Source organism: Herpailurus yagouaroundi, unplaced genomic scaffold, assembly GCF_014898765.1.
Source record: "Herpailurus yagouaroundi ecotype Mexico unplaced genomic scaffold, PumYag 28, whole genome shotgun sequence".
Taxonomy (NCBI): Eukaryota; Metazoa; Chordata; class Mammalia; order Carnivora; family Felidae; genus Herpailurus; species Herpailurus yagouaroundi.
The window spans coordinates 77,334,865-77,359,865 of record NW_024412376.1 but is presented as its reverse complement, the minus strand read 5'-3'; the positions used below and the strand labels follow the sequence as shown (position 1 = coordinate 77,359,865).

The following is a 25,001-nucleotide window of genomic DNA, read 5'->3' as shown; positions in this document are numbered from 1 at the left end:
GTGCAGGGTGAATGCAAGTGTGGGGCCAGCTGTTCCCCAGCTGTGCTGGGGGTTGGGAACGGAGACTGGCTACAACTTCAGCAAGAGATTTCAGGCCGGTGGAATCAATGGTTCTCAAACTGGTTCAAGGGATGCAGAGCCACGAAATACTGATTTTTTTTTTAAACTGAAAATGTATATAGCTTTTGCTAAATCAGATACCAACTTACAGACCTGCCTAAGAAAAGCTTAAGGGAAGGTTATGGAATTCAAACTGAAACCTGGGAAAACGTTGGCTTTCGAGACAGGAGTGGGGGCACAGGGACACCTCGATTTGGGGAGCCCAGTTTGAGGACTGCGGAGCTCTGATGATGGAAAATGACCCCAGGCCTGCTGACAGCTGGGGCCCAGGTGGCTGTCTGAGGTGCTGAGGGAGGAAGAGAGTCACTCCCATCCAAATCCTGGGGACAGTCTTCTTCGCACTGGCCCCGATTTATGTCTACACCTGGGAGAGGAGGAAGTGGGGTCCAAGCCGTCCAAATACCTTCGAGGACTGCACGACCTGGAGGCAGGGGAAGGCGCCCCTCTGATGTGGCGAGGCCACGTTGGGCCTGGCCCACGGATTTAGTTCGCCATTACCAGCTGTGATTGTTAGGAACTTATTATTTTTTTTTTTTAAAAAGGACACGTTGTTTTAAAATGTTTTATTACAAAGCTTCTTTTAAAAAATGCTCAGCACGTTAACTCAAACTGGAATGACAAACGTTAGATGGCAGTTTGGGGCAAAGGCTGTGCCTTGTTATTCAAAAAAAAAAAAAAATGGGTACATCAATGCTCATTTTAACAACTGGCATAAAATCCCACTAATTGGCTAATAAAAACAGATACAAATACAGAACATTGAAAGTAATAACAATTCAAGTGCTGGGCTTTTTACAACAAGGGGGTGAAAAGGAAAGAAAGGAAAATTCACTGCAAACCGGCCTGCTGACGGTATGTGTCAAGGTTTACCATTTAAACAAAGGAGATCAGAAGAAAAATAAAATGAAATAGGACTGCCAACTGCTACCCACGGCGTGGATTCAGCTGTTACATTTATTTAGCTCTATCAAACACCTTACGAAGACGGGAGGCCACTATTTGTTACAATTCACAGAGAAGCCACTTGCCGGAAAAGATGCCGCTCAGAAAAGGGCGGCTTCTTTTCATTTCGTTTTTATTTCCAACTTTTCCAGATCTTTGAGTTTTACTTAAAAGCTCATAGCTAGCAAAATATACAACAAGAAAGTTTAAACTAAAAAGTGTAAATTAAAAAAAAAAATTCAAGTTTAAAAAAAAAAGCAAACACAAGACTGATCCTTTTGCACTGTTAAATAAAAGCTTCAGGAGAAAGGCAAAAAAAAAAAAAAAAAAAGAAGAAGAAGAAGACCTAAACAAAGAGGGACGTCTTCCACAAAGTTCCGCGCTGGGGTGTGAGGACGTGCCGGCCGCAGGCTCGGGTTGCTCCTGGCAGGCAAACGTAGCCAAGTTACTGTCCTTGCCAAAAGGTTACAGGTGTGGACGCAAGACGCTCTGGGAAGTGCTGAGAAGTGCACGCGGAGAGGACGGAGGGCAGCTGCTCAGCCTGCTAGCGTTCTCAGGTGCTCTGTCTGCTTGGCTGGGAAACCTTTTATGCTTGATTTCGGAACTTGGCTCTTGGAGTAGATGAAGGGGGGTTTGGCAGTGATTGTCTTTATGGATCAGCGTCTCTAGCGGTGACCTCAGGGTGAAGGTGGTGTCAATTCTCCATTGGGGTCGACTGGGCAAGCCCTGGAGACAGTCTGGGTTTTCAACAAGCTTCCATCTCTAGAAGAGGTCCCGGGGTCGCTGCCTTGGCTTTGCACGTTGGGAATGAGCTTCGTTTTCCACCTCAAGAAGGAACAAACGAAAAGCTGTTAATGTGCGTTTGTCACAGGCCTTTGACTTCTACTGCATACGGCATGTGTCTTGAGATCTCTGCATTTAATAGTCCACTCTGGTGATCTGGTGATGGCTAAAGCGGCAGCCCTAGGGTAGCCCCAGATCCTCGCACTACGTTACAGAGTAAGTCTACTTCGGTGAAGTTTTGCCGTGGTCGCATGTACGCGTATGTGTGCGCACAGGGACGGGGAATGCGTTCACCACCCTGGGTGCTGAGCAAGCGCAGGGTAGGCACCATGAGCTATTAGGGCTGTTAGCACTATAGTGACCTGGCAGTGACTCTTATCATTAACGCACCTACTGCCAGCGCTGTCCCTCACAATGACTGATGGGAACTGTGAAGAAACCATCTATATATGTAGGTCGCTGCTGAAGAAAACAAACGGAGCGGGAGGAGATCGGTCACAGAATGCTATTGACCGAGAACGTTTGCGATGCCAACTTCCATTCCTATTCTGTAAAACTGACCTTTCCCTATTTAACAGGGAAACACATGCTACAGCACTGTGGTTTTTAAAATTTAAGCAGGATACAGATAAGAGCTAGGAAGGACGGTACCTTTCCAAGGACAAAGGAGCAAAGCCTAGACCAGTGGGGAAGGCACCCCGCACTTTCCTATTTACGCTGTACTTGTGCAGCACAGATTTTCAAAGGTTTGGTCCAGGCTGCTGCCCCTGATGAGGAGTGGCCCTGCGGTCCTGGGCTAGGAGCTGCAGCAGCTGGAGACAAGTGCAGGCATCAGGATGGACTGCTCGCTGATGGGCACAGACTGTCCCTCTGCTGCGATCCGTCCCCACCCCCAGCTGTGGGCTCACTCTGAAATCAGAGCTGGAGACTGTCCCCCCACCCCCCACCCAGCAGGGCGGACACGTGGGGCAGCACCCTGCAACTCCTGGCCCGGCAAGCCGTCCTTCCCCTCCCCTCCCCCACCCCACCCCACCCCACCCGAGGGCCCTCTCCTCCTCCCTTCTTGAGCTGAGCAGTCACAAACTTGGCTGTCCAGCATGGCCATTTACCACACGGATACTGTGTGCTTCCCTGGAAAGAGTCCCAGTATCTCCTAATAAAGCCATTTCTTTGCACAGCCTCACATCTTCCCACTGTTGTCTCAGTATTCCAGCGTCCTCTTACAAATGCTCCTGGAAAGCTGCTTTCACAGATGCTCTGTACAACTGCAAACCTAAAGGCGACCCCTCCCCACTCAGGATGCTCTTCTAATGTGCGTGTAACTGGCACTGGAATCAGTTGGCAGAGAATGTGTCTTGCTATCAAATAAGACAGACTGGATGCGATTGCTCCTTTAAAATGCAGGGCCATCAGGGCAGACCAAGCCTTACCTCCAAATGGGAGAAATGGGGGGCTTACAGAGTTGCTTTATAGATATAAAACAGGTCAAATCACAATTCTTTTCAAGAAACCACAGGCATGAGGCTCCGGAGACTGGAGACTTCCCACATCTAAGGCTTCACTGGGGGGCTGTGGCTGGGCCAGGCCAGGCGAGCCCCAGCACGGCCCAACCCACCAGTGAAGTCGGTGCAATCAAAGCCGGCAATTACTGCTCGGGCTTCAAAGGCAGCGCGGCGAGGCCCATCTTACATATGTCAAGGCTTGGGCTCCCTCCGCCAGGAGTCACCGCGTGGCGCCATTTGTAGAGCGGGTTTGGAGGCGGGCGGCATAGGTCCCCTCCCTCCCCCGACCGTACCCACCATCCAGCTGAAACCCACGAAGTTCCCTTGGACCAGACTCTAATCTTGACAAAAATATCCCACCAACCAAACGGAACCAGGAACTCAAAAGGGCGGAGTCACTTACGAAGAGCCCAAGTAGTAAAGGAGTGGCTGGAGATTTCATGACTGGATCTATTTCTGGTAAGTAAACAGCACTAACTCGGAGGCATTAGGACTGTCTAGGCCTTGATGCCAAAAGATGCAAGAAAGGACAGGGTGGGGAGGGAGTCCTTCTCCACAGGCTCAAACAAAGACGCTACCAAAAGCTGAGTGCTTCATCCTTGGGGTCTGCAGCCGAGCCCCCCGCCTCAGGCTGTCCCCGGCGGGAGGGGCCCAGGAAACAAGCCCCTTCCTGAGGCTGAGGTGGAGGAGAGGAAGGTCAGCTCCAGCTGTCCAGGCCAGGCCGGGGGCAGCGGAGCCGCTCTGTAGGAACAACCTGGGAATACCCCCTGCGTATCGAGTGATACCATTTCCTTGTTCAGAAATGCTGAGGAGTCCAAAACGATGGGCCGGAATAGAAAGATCCTTCTCCCCCCTCCCAAGTGTTGCTAGGAAGGAGCAGGACCTTTAAAATGTTTTCAGGCATTACACAAGATTTGAGAGAATATCAGAGATAAGTTTTGCAGAAGGTAAACAGAGGCAGATTTTAACTGCAAAAAGTGCCCCCAGAGCAGCACCCCACACACCTCATGCCAACTGCCTAGCCCTGCTGGCCGGCCTTGGGGCAAACTGTGACAGAGTGCTGTTATTTCAGGGCGTGAGATCTAGAAGCAATGACTTCTAGAGCAGGAAGCAAGCAGGACAGAGCTAGTCGGGCCTTGTTATTTCAGAGCACACTGAGGCCCACGGTCATTACATGACTGGTGCATCATGACCCCTAGAGAGTACCCGTGCCTCTGGGGGCCTGTGGGTCACAGCCTCATGACTTTGTGACTCTGAGGTGGCCTTGTCTGCAAGGAGTTGGTGAGGGAGGAGGAAGAAAAACACGGTCTGCTGAGCACGGACATGCCAGGCACGGGACACACGCTCTACACGCTCAGCGTCACATGATCACAACAGCCACCGTCCCAGAATTCTGCCCGCCTACAGAAACTGGGGGTGGTGTGAGGTTAAACAACCTAAGGTCACCCAAACTACAGGTGGCAGGACTCACTGTTGAGCCCTAAACCGATGTGCTCTCTACTGTATCTTGGGGCTGAACTGTCGTTCGTTTTCTTCTCCTACCTTCCAATCATCCATCTGCCCGTCACTAGTCAATAGCACTGTGGAGGTGGGCTGCATCTAGACTACCGCCCACCCCAGGATATTATGCTCTGTGAGAAAGCAGGATGCTAAAGAGAACAAGAGGCATAAGAAGTTAACTGTGAAGTTTAAATCTCCTCAAAGATTGCAAGCGTAACCTACAGAAGCCAGCTCCAGCCCCTTGTAAGCGAACACCACCCAGTGTTTGAGAAAGAGGAGAAATGACAGTGTGTGGTTAGGGAAGCTGCCACTGGGTCGTCTTTCTGCAGCTAGGTGTGTCCTTAGTCCCTGAGTTCGAGACCGGTCAGTCTGCCAGCCACAAGCTCTGAAGCAAGGAGGTGCCCAGAGCCCAGAGGAAGGGGGTCAGTGCGGTGACGGGTCTCTGGCCCTGTGCTTGGATCCAGGCTATACATTCCGAGGCAGGGTTACTGAATCCATGCGGTTTCCTCCCCTGTGGTTATTCAAAGTGAATTATCAGTGAAAGCGGACTTGGGCAACGTTGAGATGATTCTGAGGCAGGCGTGTAACTATTTAACAAACTGCTCTAGGGAAACTTCTGGTTTCTATCTGCAGCTGTCGGTTTCCCTTCCCGATGGGCCCCTTGTGTCTCCTCTGTGAGCACATACATCACAATGGGAGGCTGGGCCTCCCCGTGCAGGTCTTTTTCGCTTAGATCCTTGGTACTTCTGGAAACAACACAGAAATATTCTCGAAGAACTGTTGGAATAAGAGAGCCTCAAAACATCATTTTAGCTCTATAAGACGAAGTACTTCAGGAAGACAGGAACTATGTAGATCCACCTCAACCTCCCATCTCCAAATTCTTTATCCAATTCACATTTCTCTAGAAGTTCTCCCATACCAAAGATGCCAACTTCACCTCCTAAAAATGAGGCAACAGGATCAGTGCGTACTTTCTTTTCAAACCAAGAATTTCCACTGTTAAACACGTGTGTGTGTGTGTGTATGTCTAAGCATATGCTTGCTGCACAGGGAGGCGACAGTGCACTGTGGGGTTCACAGCAGAGCTCCAAGCATAGTCCTGGACTGGGTTTGAACACTGGCTTCATTACTCTACCAGGGTTATCTTGGGCCAATTACCCAAACATACCAAACCCTGGTTTCCTCATCTGTAAAATGGAAACAGTAAGTCCCCACGCTTCATAAAGTGGGTTTGAGGGGATAAAAGGAGACAATGTGTGGTGAGCTTGGCGAGCGCCTGGCATTGGAAGGACACGATAAGGGTTATTACTGCAGTGGGTGGAGACTGGGAGTTAAAGACAGATCCAGGTTCGAACCCGACCCTGCTGCACCCCAGTCACGTGACCCTGGACAAGTCACTGGTGTTTCCTCATCCCTGTCCAGGGCTGCCTCAAGACTGGCATGGGGTAATCTAAGCAGAGACATCTAGCAGAGCACCCAGGACACAATATGTGGACCAGAAACATCCGTTCCATTTCTGATGCTCCAGCCTCAGCATACTTGGGGGAGTGAGCAAAATTCATACCATTTATAGAGCTTCTGGTGGAAAGTACAGACCAGTAGAGAATTCTGCAAAACCTCTCTTATGAAACATAAAATATCTCTTATGAAACACAGTATCTCCAGACACACAATGACAATTGAGAAAAGTCATCGCAAAAGGGCAGCCAGAGAGGTCTGTTGTGATATTCTCAAAGAACGTACCTAAAATTTTAGAAAATTTCAGGTTAGATATGAATTCAAATGTAAGCAAGAAGATGAGCACTACTGTCCCACTGAGATGCCCTCACTGTCCTCTCATTCTGCCAGAAAGACACAGTGACTTTGCCGAGGCTCACGGATGGTTTTAGGCAGGCTCCCCTCACTCATCGGGAGCTCGGCTAGCCGCTAGCCGCTAGCCGGCAGCCTCAGGTCTAAAGAACGCAGCTGGGGAAAAGGAAGTAAAAGAGCCTCAAGCTATCACAGTGCCATCGAGGAATTCATGCGCAGAAGCCGCCCCCTTCCTTCCAAGATCACCCTGCATACACCAACGCAGAGCCCATTGACTTTTAACTTCTAAATTATTCAGATATACTTCTTTTTCTGGTTCCCGAAACCACACAACAGATCGGAAGAATGTGTTACCTTAGAGGAGGGCAGCGTCTCAGGAAGGGAAGGTACAAAAATGATAAAGGAGTAGATTTCTTAAAATCCCACATTATCTGCGGTCAGTTAGCATAGTGGCAAACAGCACCGAGTCCTTGTTACCATACACCATATGCAACGTAGAACAACAGCATGAGGTACTAAGAAGTATTTAATTTGAAGGAGAAAGAGCTGAGGGGCACTCAAGAGTTAAACAAATTACATGTTTTGATACTTAAAGAGGGAAACCTACAGTTCTCTGGGAAACCATTATCCAGAAGGGCTCATTTCCTCAATAGTTCCAGATGGTTCAGTGAGAAAACCATTCTTCTTAAACCAAATTTGTCCAAAATAATTTTCTTATTCTATAAGCTATTCTTAAGTGCACTGGTCTTAATTTCATGCTCTTTCATGAACAATACTAAATATTACATGTCCCAAGAGGGTTTAAATGAGCCTCTCCCTCTCCTATTATGAGCAACTTTGCTGGCCAAGGGTCCATTTCTCTGTTTCAGTTTCCCAAGGCAACTTAAACACATTTCTGGCTCTCCTGACCACTGAAGAATTGACACTGTAGCACAGGAGAGATTTTAAAAACCTTCACCACAGGGATGAGTGTCTCCCCACATCTTCACTAAAGCACGGCTGCTGATCTAACAGATCCCAGTCACCGGCTCACTGGTGAGCTGCAACAGACACCCGCTGGGTTGCTGCCTAGCCCCCTTCTTGATTATCCCAACTCCAACACCCCCCACAGTGAGAGCAGTGTGCCCCGATGGCGATTTTGTACGGTGTGACCGTTCCCTCTGGCCACAGCGGACTGTGGACTGAGGCAGGAGTCTGACCCATGCTGGGCTGACTGGAGTCCCTTCTCTGGAATTTGAATCCTCATCTCTTTGGGAGACTGACACTGTCACAATGTGTCAGCTCGGGAGCTCTGGATACATGATCAAAGAACTGAGAAAGTCGATCTACAGAAGGGAGAAGACAGCGGTTTTCAGGGGCACATGTAAGAGCAGGAAAAGGCCATCTTCCAGTCCTCTCTCTGGGTCATTTGCACTGTTGTCTTTGGCTTCCACAAGATGCCACTGCATCCTTCAAATGGACTTCCCCGTTCTCCTTACGCCAACATGGGCTGTCTCTTCTTGCCATCAAAGGCCCCCGCGCTATGAGTCAGCACACAGCGTCCTGGAGAATGGTCAGAATTTGAAAACCTGCACTCCGCACAGCATTTAGCGTAGCCACACAGTGTCATTATGCAGCCATCTCTCTCTCCAGGACAATGTGACCACGCCTGCCCTTCCAGCCAGACGTCTGGATTTTCCTTACTGAATGTTCTTACTAAGAGACATTATAGTTAAGTGTCATTGCCTTGTGAATTCTTTACAGGTTTCTACTAATCTGTGACAAGTTCAGCAGGAATTTGAGGACAAACATAAGAGGAAGGAAGACACAAGTAGGCCACCGCCTCAGACAGGAACATGTCTAGGGAAGGTGCCATGTGGGAGTGTCTCCGGGCCATCCAAATCTCCATTTCCTAGGAAAGCAACCTGCTGACCCAGACAAGACCAATGCCACACCAGCGGCTGTCTGGCAAAATGTCAGGCAGGAAGTCCCCCACTAGGCGAGGCTTCCTCTTTTTTTTTAAATTTATTTTTTTAATTTTTTGTTTATTGATTATGAGAGAGAGAACATGAGCACATGCATGCAAGCGGGAGAGGGGTAGAGAGAAAGAGGGAATCTCAAGCAGGCTTTGCACTGGCAGCACAGAGCCTGACATAGGGCTCGATCCCATGAACTGTGAGATCATGACGTGAGATGAAGTCAAGAGTCAGACACTCAACCAACTTAGCTGCCCAGGCGCCCGGTCAAAGGGCTGCAGCAGGGGTGCTTTGGGAGCGCGAGCAGGGTGCCCGCTGCAGGCTGCACGGCCAGGCCCTGCCCCCATGCCGTGTCCCGCGATGGGGGGCCGGTCTCCCTGATCGGACAGCCACCTGCCGCCAGGCTTCAGGCTCCCTTCCCAAGAGCCCCAAACCCTCACACATCTCCTGCTTGTTGAGTGACACTTCAAAGTATTTGACCATAGTGTCTAAGCATGGGACAAAAAGATGAAGAGCGGAAAGCAGGATGTTATTTTTTCCTCTTTCCCATTTTCAAAACGTTAATTTTTATTTGGAGACTCTGAACAAGCCTGAAGGCTTTTGTTTCTGATTTTATTATTTTGTAAGAGCTTGGTTTTGCTTTCTAACTGGCCATGTCAACCAGAAGCAAAGAGCCAGAGGCTTGCTGATACCTAATGACTCCATCTGCTCTCAAGGCACAGAACTCAGAGCGAAGATGAGGCACCAGTGGCAAGCTCGCAGGGTGGGCATCAAAGCCTGTACAAAACACCGTTGTCCGTGAGACCCCTGGGCACAGATGGCTCCCTGACTCCAAGAGGGCACGGCTTCGGAAAGACCCTCAGTCCCACGGCCGGTCCCGGAAGTGTCTCCAGCCCCATGCTGTAGCGCCGTCAGGAGGCTGCATGAGCACCAGGGCCCCGGGCCCCCAGCCCTTAGTTAATAAACAGCCCATCAGGCTCCTGAGCATCACCCTCAAATGGAAAGCTAGAGATGTAAAGCTAAGCACTGTGCAATTAACTACTGCATTCTATACTGTACTAGAAATTACCTCTCCCACACACCTCTTGGCCCCAGGGAAACAAAGCCTCAAGTAAAAAACACATTTTAATCTCAGGTTAGCAAGTATACAAGGTAGAGATTACACCAATATCCAAAACCTTAAGTTTTTGTGAGTATGTCTGTATGTGGTATCTGTGTGTAGCTCTCTGTGTTTAAAAAGGTGTTGTTTTAAAGATAGTTTGTTCTTTTAAACTAGCTCTTTGATGTTATATAGTCAAAAGGAGTATGTTGAGATATCATAAAAATCTTTTCAATCTATGTAATTTTAAGATAATGGGATTTTTTCATTTGTTAAAGTAAATATTAATAAGCCAATTTGTAAAGGTATCTTTTTACATTAGTAAACTTGGAGTGATCATTCTCTCCAGCTTTTCAAAAATTTTAATTCTTCTGTAACTCCCATGAATCTCGATTAAGTAAGGAAGGAAGGGAAGTTCAGTATTTGATGACAATCTCTGACTTCTGACAAACTCTCGAGATGTTACATATTCCAAATAAACTTGGACCAAAACACTGGAAATTCCCAGCAACTTGATCACTGTTCTATCAATTCCCCTCATGGCTACACAGCTCAAGGGTTACTTACTCCAGAAAGGCTTCCTTGATCTCACTCCAATGTAGATACTTCTTGTTCTTATTTTAACACAATGTATCCATCTCCTTTATAGCACAGAATGTATTACTTTATAATTCCTATTTATTTTTATGTCTTTATCTTCTGAAACTAAAAGCCCCTCCGGGAGGGGACAGAGTCCATGTGGCAAGTGCCCCACTGCTTAGTGCCGTTTCTGACTTGCAGTGGTCCTCGCTGGGTGTTTGCAGAACGAATGAAGAAATGACTGGCATTTACAACAGTGGCCTAGAGCTGGACACAGCAGAACGTGTGCAGGCTCATTCCCCGAGGCCCTGGACTTCCAGCATTCCTACAAGTGACAAGTTCGTCCTAAAAGCTCAGGATGAATTTGGCTTTTTTGGAAGACCACACAGCTTGGGAATCACCTCTACCCTGAAAGAAAGTCTTTCGTGCAGCCCGTTTCTAATTATCCTAAAAGTCACTGCAAAGTGTTGAGACCAGTCAATGCTCATTCGTTTCAACTGATTTCACCAGAGTGAATATGTGTATAAAGCGTGCAAGTGGAAACACACGGGAAGATGGGGACACAACTGGTATACGGGGAACTGTCAAAAGGCCAGTTATGTTGGGCTGCAGGAGACAGCCGCAATAGTATTTCGCACCAAAAACATGAAAGCAGTAAATGAAACATCTATCTTTCAAGGAGCAGAAATACAAATTTTCAGAGGACTTTTTTGTTCCCTGAGGAAAGATTTTCCTTATTAAGTGGGGATATTTTCCCTACAGTTCGTTGTCCTATGCTAGTTCAGAGGCAAGAGAGTTCTCTCGTCTTTGTGCTCCATGCATGGTCATCTGAGCTCAAAGATCTAATTGAACAGGACTTTTCTTTTAGGAGGCCAAGAGAGGGTTAAGTTCCACTGTGTACCTAAGAGAAATAAACCCTCTCAAAATACATCTTCACATTGGAGTCACGATATCTTCCCCTCCTGGGTGCTGGGTTCCATTAAGCTCCACCTCACTGGAGAGGAGATCAGGAGGGATTTAGCTAATACTCAGCAACTTCCCTCCAAACTGAAACCAGTTGCCTGAGATTTCACGCCCCGTCGTTGGCAGGATCAGCTCTAATCAAACAGTTTATCTGTCACTGGCTTGTTTCTAAGGTGAAGCCAGCACTAGTGTGGATGCAGTGTGGCCAACAAGGGGCTCACACCAGTGGAGAACCAGATTCCCTAACCAGAGGCGGTCACGCTGGGTGGAGAAGGGGAGGCTGGAGACGATCTACACAGGAACTGAAAAATAGCCACGCTGTCTACCTGTCATTTTCAAGACCGTACAGGTGCTTTAGTAAGTTCTGTGGAACCACTCCCAGAACGGGGACTACAAACCTGTAAACATAAAGGAGACTTGAGTCTCTTCAGCAACACTGGGAGGCAGTGCAGACCACAGAAGAGCAAAGCAGACCAGGAAGTAGGGCCATGGACACAGGGTGTCTCAGAGGCCTAAGGGCCCAGCACTTTCACTGGAGTGGGGAACCGGAGATCTACTGGCTTTAAAGGACCTGCCCCAGGCCACACAGTTCAGGAAGGGGCTTCTCTCAGAGCCTGGGTGGCCTCGTTCTCAGTCTAAGTGCTTTCCACAGCACAATGCTCAGTTCCCCGGGTCGTTTCTCAGCCACTGCTCTGGTTTTCAAGGATAGCAGGTCGTTATCGGTATCACCTTCTCAGAAGGGCCTTCGTGAGCATCACACCCAAAGCAGAACCCTGCCCAAGTCAGTCCCTGTTTTATTTTTATTACTGCACTCCTATTTTTCTGTTTACTTTTTAATAACCACCCCCAGCAATGTGAGCACTACAAAAGCAGGGACTTTCTCTGCCTCACTCAACACTACTTTCAGGTCACAGGACGCTATCTGGCATTAGTTAGGGGCTCAGTAAGTGCTCAACGTTGACTAAACAAGTCAACTACTACCCTTACAGGAGTTTCTGAATTCCCAAAACAAAGGGGAAGAGTGGACAGCACGGATACCACCATTCCTGATTTCCTGAAATCCTTATGAATGCAAATCAGAGCTCCTCTCTGCTCTACAATTCTTATCAAATGACTGCCAGTGCTGCCTTCAGAAGGAGGACAGTGTGGAGGACAGTGACTTCAAAGGCTGTGGGACTGGCCCAGCAACAAGAGAAACACTGGGGACTCTGATTAAGTGAAGGAAACCACCAACTGCAGCAGCTGCTGAGAAGTGGGGTTGGGGGGGGGTAGGGGTAGGGGGCACTTTCCTTTTTTTTCTGGGCTAGAGTAGAAAGGACACTTTAACTTTTAGAAAAAATATGGAAGTGACCGGAAAGCACAATGATAGCTATGACATTAAAAAAGGATGTGTGAGATAAATTGTAGGACTCAAATATACCCCACCTAATCTAGTCTAAAATACTATATACCGTGTTAATCGTTAAGGACACAAAACAAAACCAGGAAGTATAGACACATATTTTTTGCATGATTTGTAACAGAAATGGCATTAAAGATTTTGGTACAAACAGAAGATGGAGTGAATCAATGAATGTCAGTCCTCAGCACACTGCACTTGTGAGGGTTTTTCCATTTAGAGGCAGAGCATGGAAAGGCTGCTGTCCGTACCTAAGGGTTAGTGATTAAAAGGACAACGTTCTTTAAAAAGAAAAAAAAAAAAAAAAGAATGCAAAAATAAAGTACAAAAGCATGTGTATGTGCTTGCAACCAGAATACCTTTACTACGACACAGGGCCTGCGACTGTCCTCTCTGTGCTCTTAATGACCAAGCCGGGAGGCCAGCTCGGAAGAGGTTCCTCCATGAACAGCCATTAAGTGGAAGTAAACATGGACATCGTCTGTGATACTGGTTTTTGGGTCCCTTGGTTGGTCATCTATACGAAGGGCAGATCCTCTTTTCAATCAGGGAAAAGGCTGCCACTCAGGATTTAGAAGCATTTTGACATCATTAAACTATAATGATGGCATTGGAAGAACCTGGGGAATCTGAATAAAGATCATGAAAGTTTCACAGAGGAGAGGGCAACTGAGGTAGGTCTCAGTGAGGGTAGAGGGAAGGAGGAAGGCATAGAAGATAAACAACCACAGGCCCTAGGTGCTACTCCCGTTGTACAGTTGAAAAGAAAGACTGAAAAGCTGAAGTGGATTGCCCCGGCAAACAGCTGACTGAAAATTTCTATTTGGCATCAAAATGTCTATAACTTTCTTTGGGAAAGTCCACTGAAATTTCAGCACCAAAGTTAAGTTCTACAAGAGGAAGCAGGGGGTCATCTGGTTCTAGCCAAGAACCAAATCTCTGCATGCTAACGCTCTCTCATGAGGAACACTGCACATGTATCCCTTGTGTGGCAGGGGAAAACAGGCTTTCCAAGCACAGGGACAGCATGTGCAGTGCCCGCGGTGGATGTGGGGAACTGCTAATAGTCTCGTTTGAACTGAGCACAGGACTCATAAGGGCTAGGTTGCAGATGAGCAAGAGGGACCGCAGGGAAAACCCAGGACGGGGCAGAGTAAATAGATCTGCGCTGAGTGGTTTTGCACTTTGTCAAACAAAAAGCACTGACCATTTTTTAAGTTGGGAAGTGACACAATCAATTCGTGTTTTGGCAAAAACCCCCCCCGGGAGCAACACGGAAGATCAACTGGCAGAAAGGAAGCCTGGAGGTGGGAAGATTTCTGCAAAGGCCACTCTAATAATCCAGACGGCAGGCTTGAGAACCTCAGCAAGGACTGCAGCCGTGATGAGTTAAGAGGGAAGATTCAACACAGGCCAAAAATATCTGTAGGACCTGGGTGTGGGCTGCTGGAGAGGGAGCAGAATCAAACGTAGCTCCTCTGGGAAGAGCTGCCACTGGGAAAGAGGTCAATGCGCTATGAATTCAAAGGTCAGCTAAATTTTAAGGTCAGTTTACAAAAGCCAGGTTCCCACCAGGGCTGGTGGCTCAATCGATCAAAAATATGGTCACTACAGTAAAAAGACAAAAACAAAAACAAATCGACAACTAAACATTACCTATAAATACTTGACCAGGATCTAGCAATGGTTACCAACAGAGAAAAGAGCCTGATAGCAGAATAGAGTTAATCGAGTCCCCACCCAGATTTTTAAATAACAGGGGAAAAAAAAAAATACATAAAGTCCCTCCTTCTCACAAAAAACAGATATATTACTTTTAAGTATCTATATATCATCTCAACTGAGAAGTCTCTACGGAGCAAAACCTTCCAGGTCCTGTGCCAGAATGGGTCTGGGTGCCCCACGTGTCACCCAGGGCTTTTCAGAGTAAGAGGGCGTTTTGCTTGCTGGTTCTGTGGTTTGTTTCTTAGAGCAGGCAGATTCGCCACTGGTGGTCAGTGCGGAATGGTGAAGAGTTAGGGGAAGGGGAAGAAAGATTAGAGGGGCAGAAGGGGAAGGAAGAAAGAGAGAAATGCATACCATATTGCAAAAACATAGCCGGTATAAAAACCATCAGATTTTCTTTAAGCGCTAATTTGATTTTGGTGGGGTTTCCTCTTTAAAGGAGCAGAGCTGAATGCATCAGTATGAGCAAGGAGATTCACAAGCAAGTGCCTCTGTTTATAACTAACGTCAGCAGTAGGACCAGAGAGTCGTTCTTACCATGTTTCAGATGTAGGCAGCTGTCATTCTGGGACCTGTACCTGCAGAAAATTGTGTCTTTAACAAATTTTTACTGAAGAGGTTTTTGTACATTCCAAATACGTAGTAGCTACAACATCAGGTGGGCTCGTTTGCTTTACTTTCTATGGTTCTTATACCAGCCATTTTTATTTGTGCAGTACAAGTAGTGGCCTTACTTTTAATGAAAGAAAAAGGGGAAATAAATAGGACCTCACTCACTGATGCCTTGAATGAATGTCCGGGAAAGATAAACCCTGCTGTCATCATGTTTTCTACTTTCAGAAAACCCAAACCACAGAAAAGGTAGCATATGATAAAATCAGGATAAAAAACTGTTATTGTAAGGAGTTGTGCAAATGGAAACACAGCAGAAGTGCTACGGAGGGTATAGACAATAAAAGCAAAAACAAGACAAAACACCAACAGGATTCCAGGTGACAGGGTTTGGGGAAGGAATGTGTAGACGTACCTTCACGCACTCACATTGAAAAGAAAGGTCTTTTAAACATCTTTAAAGCATTTCAGGAAGGAAAGCAGAGTTTAAAACATCAGAGGTTACAGTTGCAGAACAAAAGCAGTGTGTCGAAGATGCCGACTACTTTCAAAGGTATTTGTCAGAAGCAGAGAATTGACTAGAAAGTCACATGGTGCCTACCTGATGTCGACTCCTGGAGTTTCTCTCTCTTCCTCTTCTTTTTCTTACCCTGGAAGAAGCCAGGCACATGGTCATGTTACACACTGGACTATGAACACATGGACGAACGGGATACAAACATACATACAAAAGGCAAGAAGTCAACCAAGAAGGGTGCCTCATTCTCTCCCTTTCCCATCTACACCTAGACACACAGACCGAGAGAACGAGAGAAAACAAATTGTCACCTCTTTGTGACCTTTGTCCCTACAGCTTCTTATTGAGTATCAGTACTGACAGTGGAAGTGGTTTCCCAAAGCCACGCCAGGCTGAGGAGGTCCTAGGGCCGTGGCACCAGATACCCGTTCAGAGAAAGCCCACTTAAGGAGGCAGCCTATCACTGACCACCACGCTGGGAACCCACTTCCGGCAGTTCATGATCAATCTTCCTTCCGGTGAATTCTACCATGTAATTAAAAGTACATGACATTAGCTGAGGACCTCTTGTCCCCACGGCACAGGCATGACATGATCAAGGATAGTGGCAGCAAGGTAAGATAGAACCTGAGAAAATGGAAGGTAATTTCAAAGGCTGAATTTCTGGCAATCAAGGACCTTGTTTCCTAAAACAGACACGAAAACGTGCAATCTTAAATACATTTGCAAAATCACCTTCACAGATTTACAATTTTAAGTTCCATTTGTACTGGTCTACTCTTGTTTTTCTTCATGATTTCCCCTAAAACATCATTGTAATAGGTAGGGCAGAGACACAGTATCTGTTTGATTTACGTGAACAGTAAATGGCCAACCTGGATTAGGATAGTACTTTCAAATAACTTTAACAGAACACATATCTCATCCAATATCTCTATCTTATGGCTGCCGTAATAATCACATGAACAAGGAACAAAACGTAAAACTCTAAGATTACACTGAACATACTATGTGTCTATATTTTTACGCATCTCAGGATAATTTTTCTTCGTGTCACATGACCTTGACCACTGAGGCTTTAGAGCCTAGTAAGGCTGACTCACACTGTCCTCACAAAGAGCAGATATTAGCGACCCTGGAAAATGGCATATCGGAAATAATGGAGTTCTCGTTAACATTATTATTAAAGTACTCTGGGAGAAGGGGAGCAGACAGAGGGAGAGTATGCTTCTCACGGGCTTCCCCGGTCTTCATTTCAAACGGCGTTACTGTGGTTTTCAGAAGATGCTATGACGTTGCTTCATGTGTCAGGAACTTCCTCCTCCCTTTCTCCTTCTAGCTCCCGTTTGCCCTTTAACATCATCTCAAGTGCCAGCTCTTCCAGGAAGCTTCTCGGCTCCACCACACCTCCCTGCCCCATCCGCCCCTCCCCTCCCCCCTCGGGCAGACCTCACCTCCTCCCAATGCCATAACTGGCTGTGTCCCTGAGCCCCCCTCCAGACGGCCCCTGGCTCCAGATCACAACCTGAGTGTGTCAGCCTCCTCTGCAGCCCTGTGTATGTCCAGCATGTGTGACTGTGGCCTGAGGTGGAGGACTGCCAATGCTTTGTGAAATAGCCTCTACTGTAGTCTAGGTATAAACCAGTGTTATGAGAGAACCAACATTTTATGGTAGACAAAAAGACCGGAGTAGTTTGGATGTACTCGTGTCAACTTACACAAAAAAACTCATTTGTGTGCGGTAAATATAAAAATATTTTTCATTAAAATATTTAATTATAGTTAATACTGGGATTATGAAGCATTAAATTTAAAAGCTCTAATACAAATATCTGACTGAGCTCACCTAAGAAAATATGTGTGCTGCTGTTTTATGAAGACTTCAGTTATAAAATCATGATGCTGTAGAATAGAGCATTTTAATATTAAATAGTTGAGACATAATATTTAATGTGATCTCAGTAAGGATGAGGATGCATTCTGACACTAACTGCTACGATACAAGACATGTATCTTGTTTAGACTCCATTTCTATGTTGTTATTTTAAGAATAATTAGCTAAAGTGTATCATTTGATTGACTTCTGTTTGCCTTAGTAATTAATAGGCTTATTTTTATTGTTATAAAAAATGATGTAACAAAGCTGGGTTTTCCCTTCATTCCGGGGGATCCCACAATCAAGTTATGTGAAACAATTTCCTTTAAAAATTCTGCAGGAAAAAACCTTTAAAGGTAAATTCACATTATACTGGATTTCTTCAACACTACTTTCTTCTCATCTCTCCATATGGACGAAAGGAGAGAGCGCGAGAGGGACAGAGTATGTATGTGTTCATCTCTTTTTAAAGCTTTATCCTTTACCTAAGGGTCAGAAACAGAACCTTCACTCAAAGACATTCAACAAGCAGTGCTAAATGTATACAAATCCACAGCACAGCTCCTCCGTGGGTCACATCTGCCCAGAAAGATGCTAATTACTGCCCAGAAAACAGAAGCACGGTTCAGGGGAGAGAACTCTTGCCCTAAAGCAGTCTCCTTAAGGCCCCCGGAAAGACCGTGCCAGTCTGCTGCACAGAAGGCAAACTGCACAGATTCGGACAGTCCGGGAGGGCCGGGTAATAACCAGCAGCTTAGCCACTACCTGGCCCTGGACCAATGACTTAACCTGTCCGACCCCTCGATTTCCCTCATCTATGAAGTGCAATAACACTGTTTATCCCCCCGAATTATTATGAGGATTAGAAAACATCACAGAAGACACTTAAGACAGTTCTGGACAATAGGCACACGGCAGTTAGTACAACGGCCAGACGGCAGCTCACGAGGGTCCGATGAGCTGCTGCTTCCAAGTAACAAAGAGCATGGCCCCTCCTTTCTTCGTCATGGTCGCAGCCACCGTTCAAGCTCCACATCCCCACCAGCAGTGACTTTTTTCAGAGCACGTTGCAGGAAATAAATGTGTTCCCTAAGTCTTGGTGTCCCATTTTATGGGACGTATGACCTCAGACATGGAGCCAACAGGACCATCGCCCCCAAGGGTCACACGTTAAATTAGATATCGATTAACGGCTTCACCTTCACTCTTTTTAGAAGGGACAATTCCTAGACCGAATATTAAAACTGTCCTAGCTGGCTTTTCTTTTTTTTTTTAATTTTTTTTTTTAATGTTTGTTTATTTTTGAGAGAGAGGATAGAGCACAAGCCGGGGAGGGACAGAGACAGAGAGAAAGGGAGACACAGAATCCGAAGCAGGCTCCAGGCTCTGAGCTGTCAGCACAGAGCCCAACATGGGGCTCAAACTCATGAATGATGAGATCATGACCTGAACCAAAGTCAGACGCTTAACCGACTGAGCCACCCAGGCGCCCCCTGGCTGGCTTTTCTAATGCCAGGCTCACATGGAGCACGAAAGTGATCTATAAAATTTTAAATTAGGAGCTTAAATAATCAAAACTGTGCCCTTCCATAAAATATAAAACTGAAATATATAATTTATAATACACTTTCTCAGTAATAGTCTTTGCTATATCAAGACCACGTTAGTAAATTGTTCAAATTCTAAAGTAATAAAATAAAGTAAGGCCCTATAAATGGGGTATTTTTGGCCAATTAGTATAACTTAAAAAAATATATTGGGGCGCCTGGGTGGCGCAGTCGGTTAAGCGTCCGACTTCAGCCAGGTCACGATCTCGCGGTCCGTGAGTTCGAGCCCCGTGTCGGGCTCTGGGCTGATGGCTCAGAGCCTGGAGCCTGTTTCCGATTCTGTGTCTCCCTCTCTCTCTGCCCCTCCCCTGTTCATGCTCTGTCTCTCTCTGTCCCAAAAGTAAATAAACGTTGAAAATAAATAAATAAATAAATAAATAAATAATACCTATTCCATCTGAATAAAATACATAATAGATATCAAGGTATGTTAAAGTGAAACAAAAAATTTTTTTAATTTTATTTTTGAGACGGCGAGAGAGAAAGAGAGAGAGTGAGCATGAGCAGGGGAGGGGCAGAGAGAGAGGGAGACACAGAACCTGAAGCAGACTCCAGGCTCTGAACTGTCAGCACAGACACCAACGCAGGGCTTGAACCCGTGAACCGTGAGATCATGACCTGAGCTGAAGTCAGACACTTACGGACTGAGCCACCCAGGCGCACCTCCCCGCCAAAATTTTTTTAATCCAGTTTTGATTAGCCTGTGGCAAAACAGTCACTTGAATATATTCTTTTTAAGAACTGTAAAATAATATCCTTTTGAAAAGAAATTTGACAGTAAGTGTCAAAGAGCCTTTAAAATATATTAACTCAACAATTGCACTACTGTGAATCTATCCTACAGAAATAGCAGCCCTAAACACAGAAAAAAAACTGTTATGCATGGATACCTTCATTGTAGGATTATTTCCAGTCACCAAAAAAAAAAAAAAAAAAAAAAGCAACCTAAATGTCTAAAAAACAGGAAAAAATCGTTAATTGTGATATTCACTCAAAATACTATATAGCCATTAAAATCAATATGTAGAAACACTATGCCATAACAGAAAAATGCTTATTATATATAAGAGCAAGCATGACACAAAAGTGTATGTTATACCCACACGTACTTATATCCAAGTAAAAAAAAAAACCATATACGCAGAAAAAAATACCTGGAAGATACCATAACTAGTCATTACTAATGTTGCCTTTACATGAGGAGATTATGGGCTTTTTAAAAAAATCTTTTTCAACATTTAATGGGAAGGTTTCTTTGGATTAAAGTTTTACCTAAAAAAATGTACTATATAACCAAAGAAAAAAAAATCATGATCGCTCAAAGCTTGCAAATATATCCAGGAAATCTTTATTATAAAGTTCACTAACTTCCAAAAATAGGAAATAGTACCAGCAATACATATACAGTAGTCCCTGCCTGCCTGTAATTTTGCTTTGCATGGTTTCAGTGGCCCCAGTCAACCAGGGTCTGGAAGCAGAAGGTCTTCCTCCAGACATAGCGTCAGAGGGTCAACAGTAGCCCAACACAACATCACAGCCTAAGTCAGTCACCTCGCTTCATCCCATCACACAGGCATGTTGTCATCTCACATCATCACAAGGAGGGTGAGTGCGGTACAAGAAGATTTATTGCTAATCACTCACTGTGCCTAATTTACAAACGGTATCATAGGTGTGTATGCACAGAAAAAAACGTATCTACAGTGTTCAGTACTATCCGTGGTTTCGGGCATCCACTGGGAGTCTTGAAACGTATCCCTGTGGGTAAGGGGCGATGGGGGGGCTACTGTAGCCTGAAACACATTTCCCTCACAAAAGTGGCCGAAAGAAAGAATGGGTGAGAGGAGAGAGCTGTTGGTAGGATGAAGAAGGAGCTTACGTAATTGTCTCTTGCAGACCAGCCTGGATAGAGCTGCATATGTAGCTGTCTTTCCTTCCGTGCTAATTCATAATATTTAGCCTGCTCTTCACGGGAAAGGGCATGCCACTAAAACAAAAAGAAGAAGGGAAAAAAAAAATTAAATGAAAGTAAAATAGCAACAATATTATATATTTCATGTTTCAAACATTCAAGAATGAAGATAATAAGCACTTAGACTCTGATTTATTTTTAAATGGCAGAAGAGCAAGAGCGGCAGAAATCCACTTGGGAGTCTGGTGGCGAGAGTGAAACTCAAACTTTGCTCGCTCTATCCTGTTCTCCAGTATCACATGAAACACATCAAAGGCAATTAAAGAATCCGAAGTAAAATGATCTGTCACTCACCCTTTCTCTTTTCCAATATAAATTGGAGAGAACTTTCACTGGTGACCTCAACACCCAACTCAGCCCTTTCTCATAGTTTGTACCATATTCTGATATTTGAGACTGAGCACCATGTATTTATGCAAAATGTGATAAGTTCCAGATGTCTTTTCCACCCAGATGCATCATCACCTCACACGGACACTTCCCACTCTGTCATATGAAGAGTCTGAAACCTTCATCCTATGAGCCAGTCTACAAAGCAAGACCTCAAGTCAGTCTGTCTGATTCCCCTCACCCTCTCCTCCTACTTGTAGAAATCCCACTGTCTAGAGGGAGCACACAGACAACCCCGTACAACTGCACGTGTACTCCTTACGGCTATGGTTTTAGCTTCCTTCTGATGGGAAGCAAGGAGCATTGTCCAGGGTTATTCTGCCATCTAGAAGCTGACCCTGTAGTATCTAATTTAAAGAACGTAAGGGCTGATACCCTGCAAACTTTCCATGTCCCTTTTAATAATTGCCATAATTATGTATCACAGTAAAACAGCTTATGTGGGCAAGACATCCGTTTGGGAATTTAAGTGGCTTATGTTTGCACACAACTTGCTCCAGGTCCCCTGGCAGGCAGTTTTCAAGTATTTTCCCCACTTCTTCAATGCCAGGATTTACCAGTGAGCCTTCTGGGAGGAACGGCTGGGCACTGGAGGGACCAACTGGCCAGAGGGGATGGCACGGAGGCACGGGAGAACAGACCTGACCCACACCACACACGCCCACGCTCTGGGTTAGCTCCCGCCTCCCCACTCCTGCTCACCCCCAGCTCTAGGGTGCTAGGAGATTCTTTCTCATTCATGGCTGCCCTGCCTATTGATTTTAATTTCCCTGTCATAGTTTTAAAAAGTAAGAGAAAAGAAAGGTGTGGCTAAACTGGGGAAAGGATGGAGGAGTGAGGGAGAGAGGTGATGAGAGAGAAAGAGTTCTCCTGGAAGAGACTAAGTCCTCCTCAGTTTGGACCCGGCTCCTGCGATAAGGCTAGGCAGCGTTCCTCAAGGAACAAACACCTGCTGCTCCCATTTCTTAAAAGACCAGGAACCCAATCTCAAGAGCACTTCAAGCACCTTCTGCCACATCCCACCCACCTCCCACTCCAGCCTCTGACACAGGCAGTGCCCAGGGGCAGGGCAGGGGATTCTGGCTCCTCTGGAACCAGTGCTTCTGTGCCTGGGCCTCTGCGTTGGATAGGCCAGACGGCTTATTTTTTAATTGCTTTAGAGGTGCCGAGTATCAAGTAGCTAAGAAGCATGACTCACAGCAGGACTTGGTCCAGCTTGAAGGCAAACCAGGTAGTATGTTTTTCTTTTAAAAAATGATGGGGGGGGGGCGGGCCCCGCACAGGCACTGGGGAGGTGGCAAGAAAAAAAAAAAACCTGAAAAAAGCTACGTGAGACACAGTTCTTTGTACTAGCAGAGTAAGCACAATTAGCAAAATCAAGCCGAAGAAGGAGGCATGTCTGGGGCAATAGTGTGAGTTTGAACCAGGCTTCTACCAACTGCTGGCTTTCCTAAGTCTGGAACACTGACCCAGTGCTAGAGACTTAGGAAGGGAAACCAAACTGGACACAGTGGAAAAGATCAGCCTTGACTGTTTGTTTGTTTTTGAGAAAAGACTAACCATCAATATCTACACAGTTCTGGTGCTAAATATGATTGGCAAAATGTTAACCAAAACGTTAACCAAAAAGGAACAAACAGGGAGACAAAAAGGGGAAAAAAAAAAGTAAAAGCATACTTTTTATAAATGTGTTTATTCATTTGACAAGTCAGAGTGCTCTTATACCAATGTAATATATATCAGTATAATTTCACATAGTTTATGGCAGCTTTATAACTTGCTGAGAAAACCTGGAATAAGTTTTATAAAACTTCTCTCTCAAAATACGTATGGAGGTTGGGTCTTCCATGAAATCAACCAGTTATTTTTCAGCTAAAACAGGACACAGGTTGACAAAACTGAGCAAAATGCAAGGAGAAAAAGCAGGCCACAAACTATATACTTGAATTTCCAATTGCTTTCAGTTCCCTGATATTTCTAATGCATAAATTAATCTACCCACACATAAAAGACCATTTACCAGAGTAAAATGGTAGGTAAAGCAATGATGTTAAGGCTTTATTAATGTAAACGAAAACAAAAAAAAATCCAGTACAAACTAGAAAGATAGTCTTTCTTTATAGGAATTTCTGCAACACAATGAGCTATAAAAATACTTTTCTATGTCTTGCTTACTGAAAATTTGAGTTAATCTTTTAAAAAAACCAAATTTCATTCTCAAGATGTTGTTGGGAAAATACTCATTTAACTTGGAAAAAAAAGTTTATCGTTCCAACATAAAAAAAAATTCTGACAATAAATTTGCAATAAATGGACTTCCTTTAACACCCTGGAAGGTCTGAAAAGGCTTATTTTAAATTAAGATTTGTACTATTATTATTTATAACATGAAAAAGAAAACCTTAATTCAAATGACTGAACATTTCTTTTTTGAGATATGTTGATGATGAATAAGAATCAAAAGATAAAATGTTCTAGGATGGATTTAAGTTCCACTTTTAAGAATTCTAATTATCTCAGTGTAAAACACATGATTTTAAAGCCAGGAACTTTAAAGAAACAGCAAGGACTACCCTGCCAGAGGGAAGTGATGAGAGGACAGAAAACCTGATCTTAATCAGAGATCTCAGAGACCTATAAATAGAAACAGGTGTCCAAATCAAAGACAGAGAGAGACCCCAAATGAGAACCATCCTTTAGGACACACGCTCTGATCTGGGGATTGTTAAGGGAGCTGAGAAAGTAGCAATTGTTGGAAACGTGCATTAAAAATAGGAAGCAAACCTCCGTATAATATCCTTACTTGCTCTCTTGAGCAGGAAAATAATTCCCACTGGAGGGCCAGGGGACCTTTAACTCAAAAAAGAAAAAAAGCTGAGAGTTTTATTCAAACTGAAAGAAGCACATCAACTCTTCTTTCCCTCCGGTTTCTTCTTTTAAAGGGTCAGGGGAATGGTCATCGGCCTTTAAGCTTTTAAGGTGAGGTTCCTCAAAGATGATGGGAATCATTTATCTGCTATGCTCTGGCTTGGGAAATCATTGTAATTATTGTTTTTAAGTGTTTAAGAATCCACAGGGAGGGACAGTATTATACACAGGGCACCAAGAGAGCTATAATCTGCCACCACACCCTACCCCCTGAAACCCGGGTGTCCTGCAGATTGGAAATAACTGCATTTTTATTCTATCCAACAGGAATCAATAATGCAAGTAAGCTGGCTTCCCTCCATCTGTTCACATGGCCTGGAAACCTCCTGAATGTCTTACGTTACAAATGTTGAAGCTTATTAGGTTTGTATCAAACATGGTAAAAATTATCCACAACAACAGCTAAAACACCATCCTCTAAGTTTCACAAAGGTTGTCAGACCTTCTTTGCCTAAATGTTCATTTACAAATCATGAATTCCTTGAGAGGCTGCAAAACACAAATACACGAGGTCATGATTTAAGTAGCTATCACACATATAGGAAGAGCATCAACAAATTAAAATGAAGCATTTCTAAAATTATAATTTCCCCACCATTCGTCAGATACCTAACGTTTTAAAACCATTTCAACCCTGAGAAAAGCACCTGGAAAGATTTACTAGCCTATGGGCCCGGTGGATGGAGAAAGAAAGTGTCCGTCCTACTTGTAGCCTACTTC

At 45.1% G+C, this 25,001-nt stretch overlaps 1 protein-coding gene across 7 annotated transcripts in view; it reads right to left on the bottom strand.

The window, feature by feature from the left end:
* Positions 1–668: 668 nt before the first annotated feature.
* LEF1 (lymphoid enhancer binding factor 1) overlaps positions 669–25,001 on the bottom strand; it is a 120,148-nt gene continuing 95,815 nt past the window's right edge. For 3 of the 7 annotated variants that reach the window (XM_040476606.1, XM_040476590.1, XM_040476610.1), the window contains 4 exons: positions 20,871–20,978; positions 15,593–15,641; positions 14,917–14,957; positions 669–1,887 (listed from right to left, as the gene is read on the bottom strand). In XM_040476606.1, the coding sequence (XP_040332540.1) occupies positions 14,923–14,957; positions 15,593–15,641; positions 20,871–20,978 (192 nt within the window). In that variant the 3' untranslated portion in view covers positions 669–1,887; positions 14,917–14,922. Of the gene's footprint in view, positions 1,888–14,916; positions 14,958–15,592; positions 15,642–20,316; positions 20,979–25,001 lie in introns of those variants that run through there. The other 4 variants (XM_040476597.1, XM_040476569.1, XM_040476609.1 and 1 more) reach the window with 2 other exon arrangements.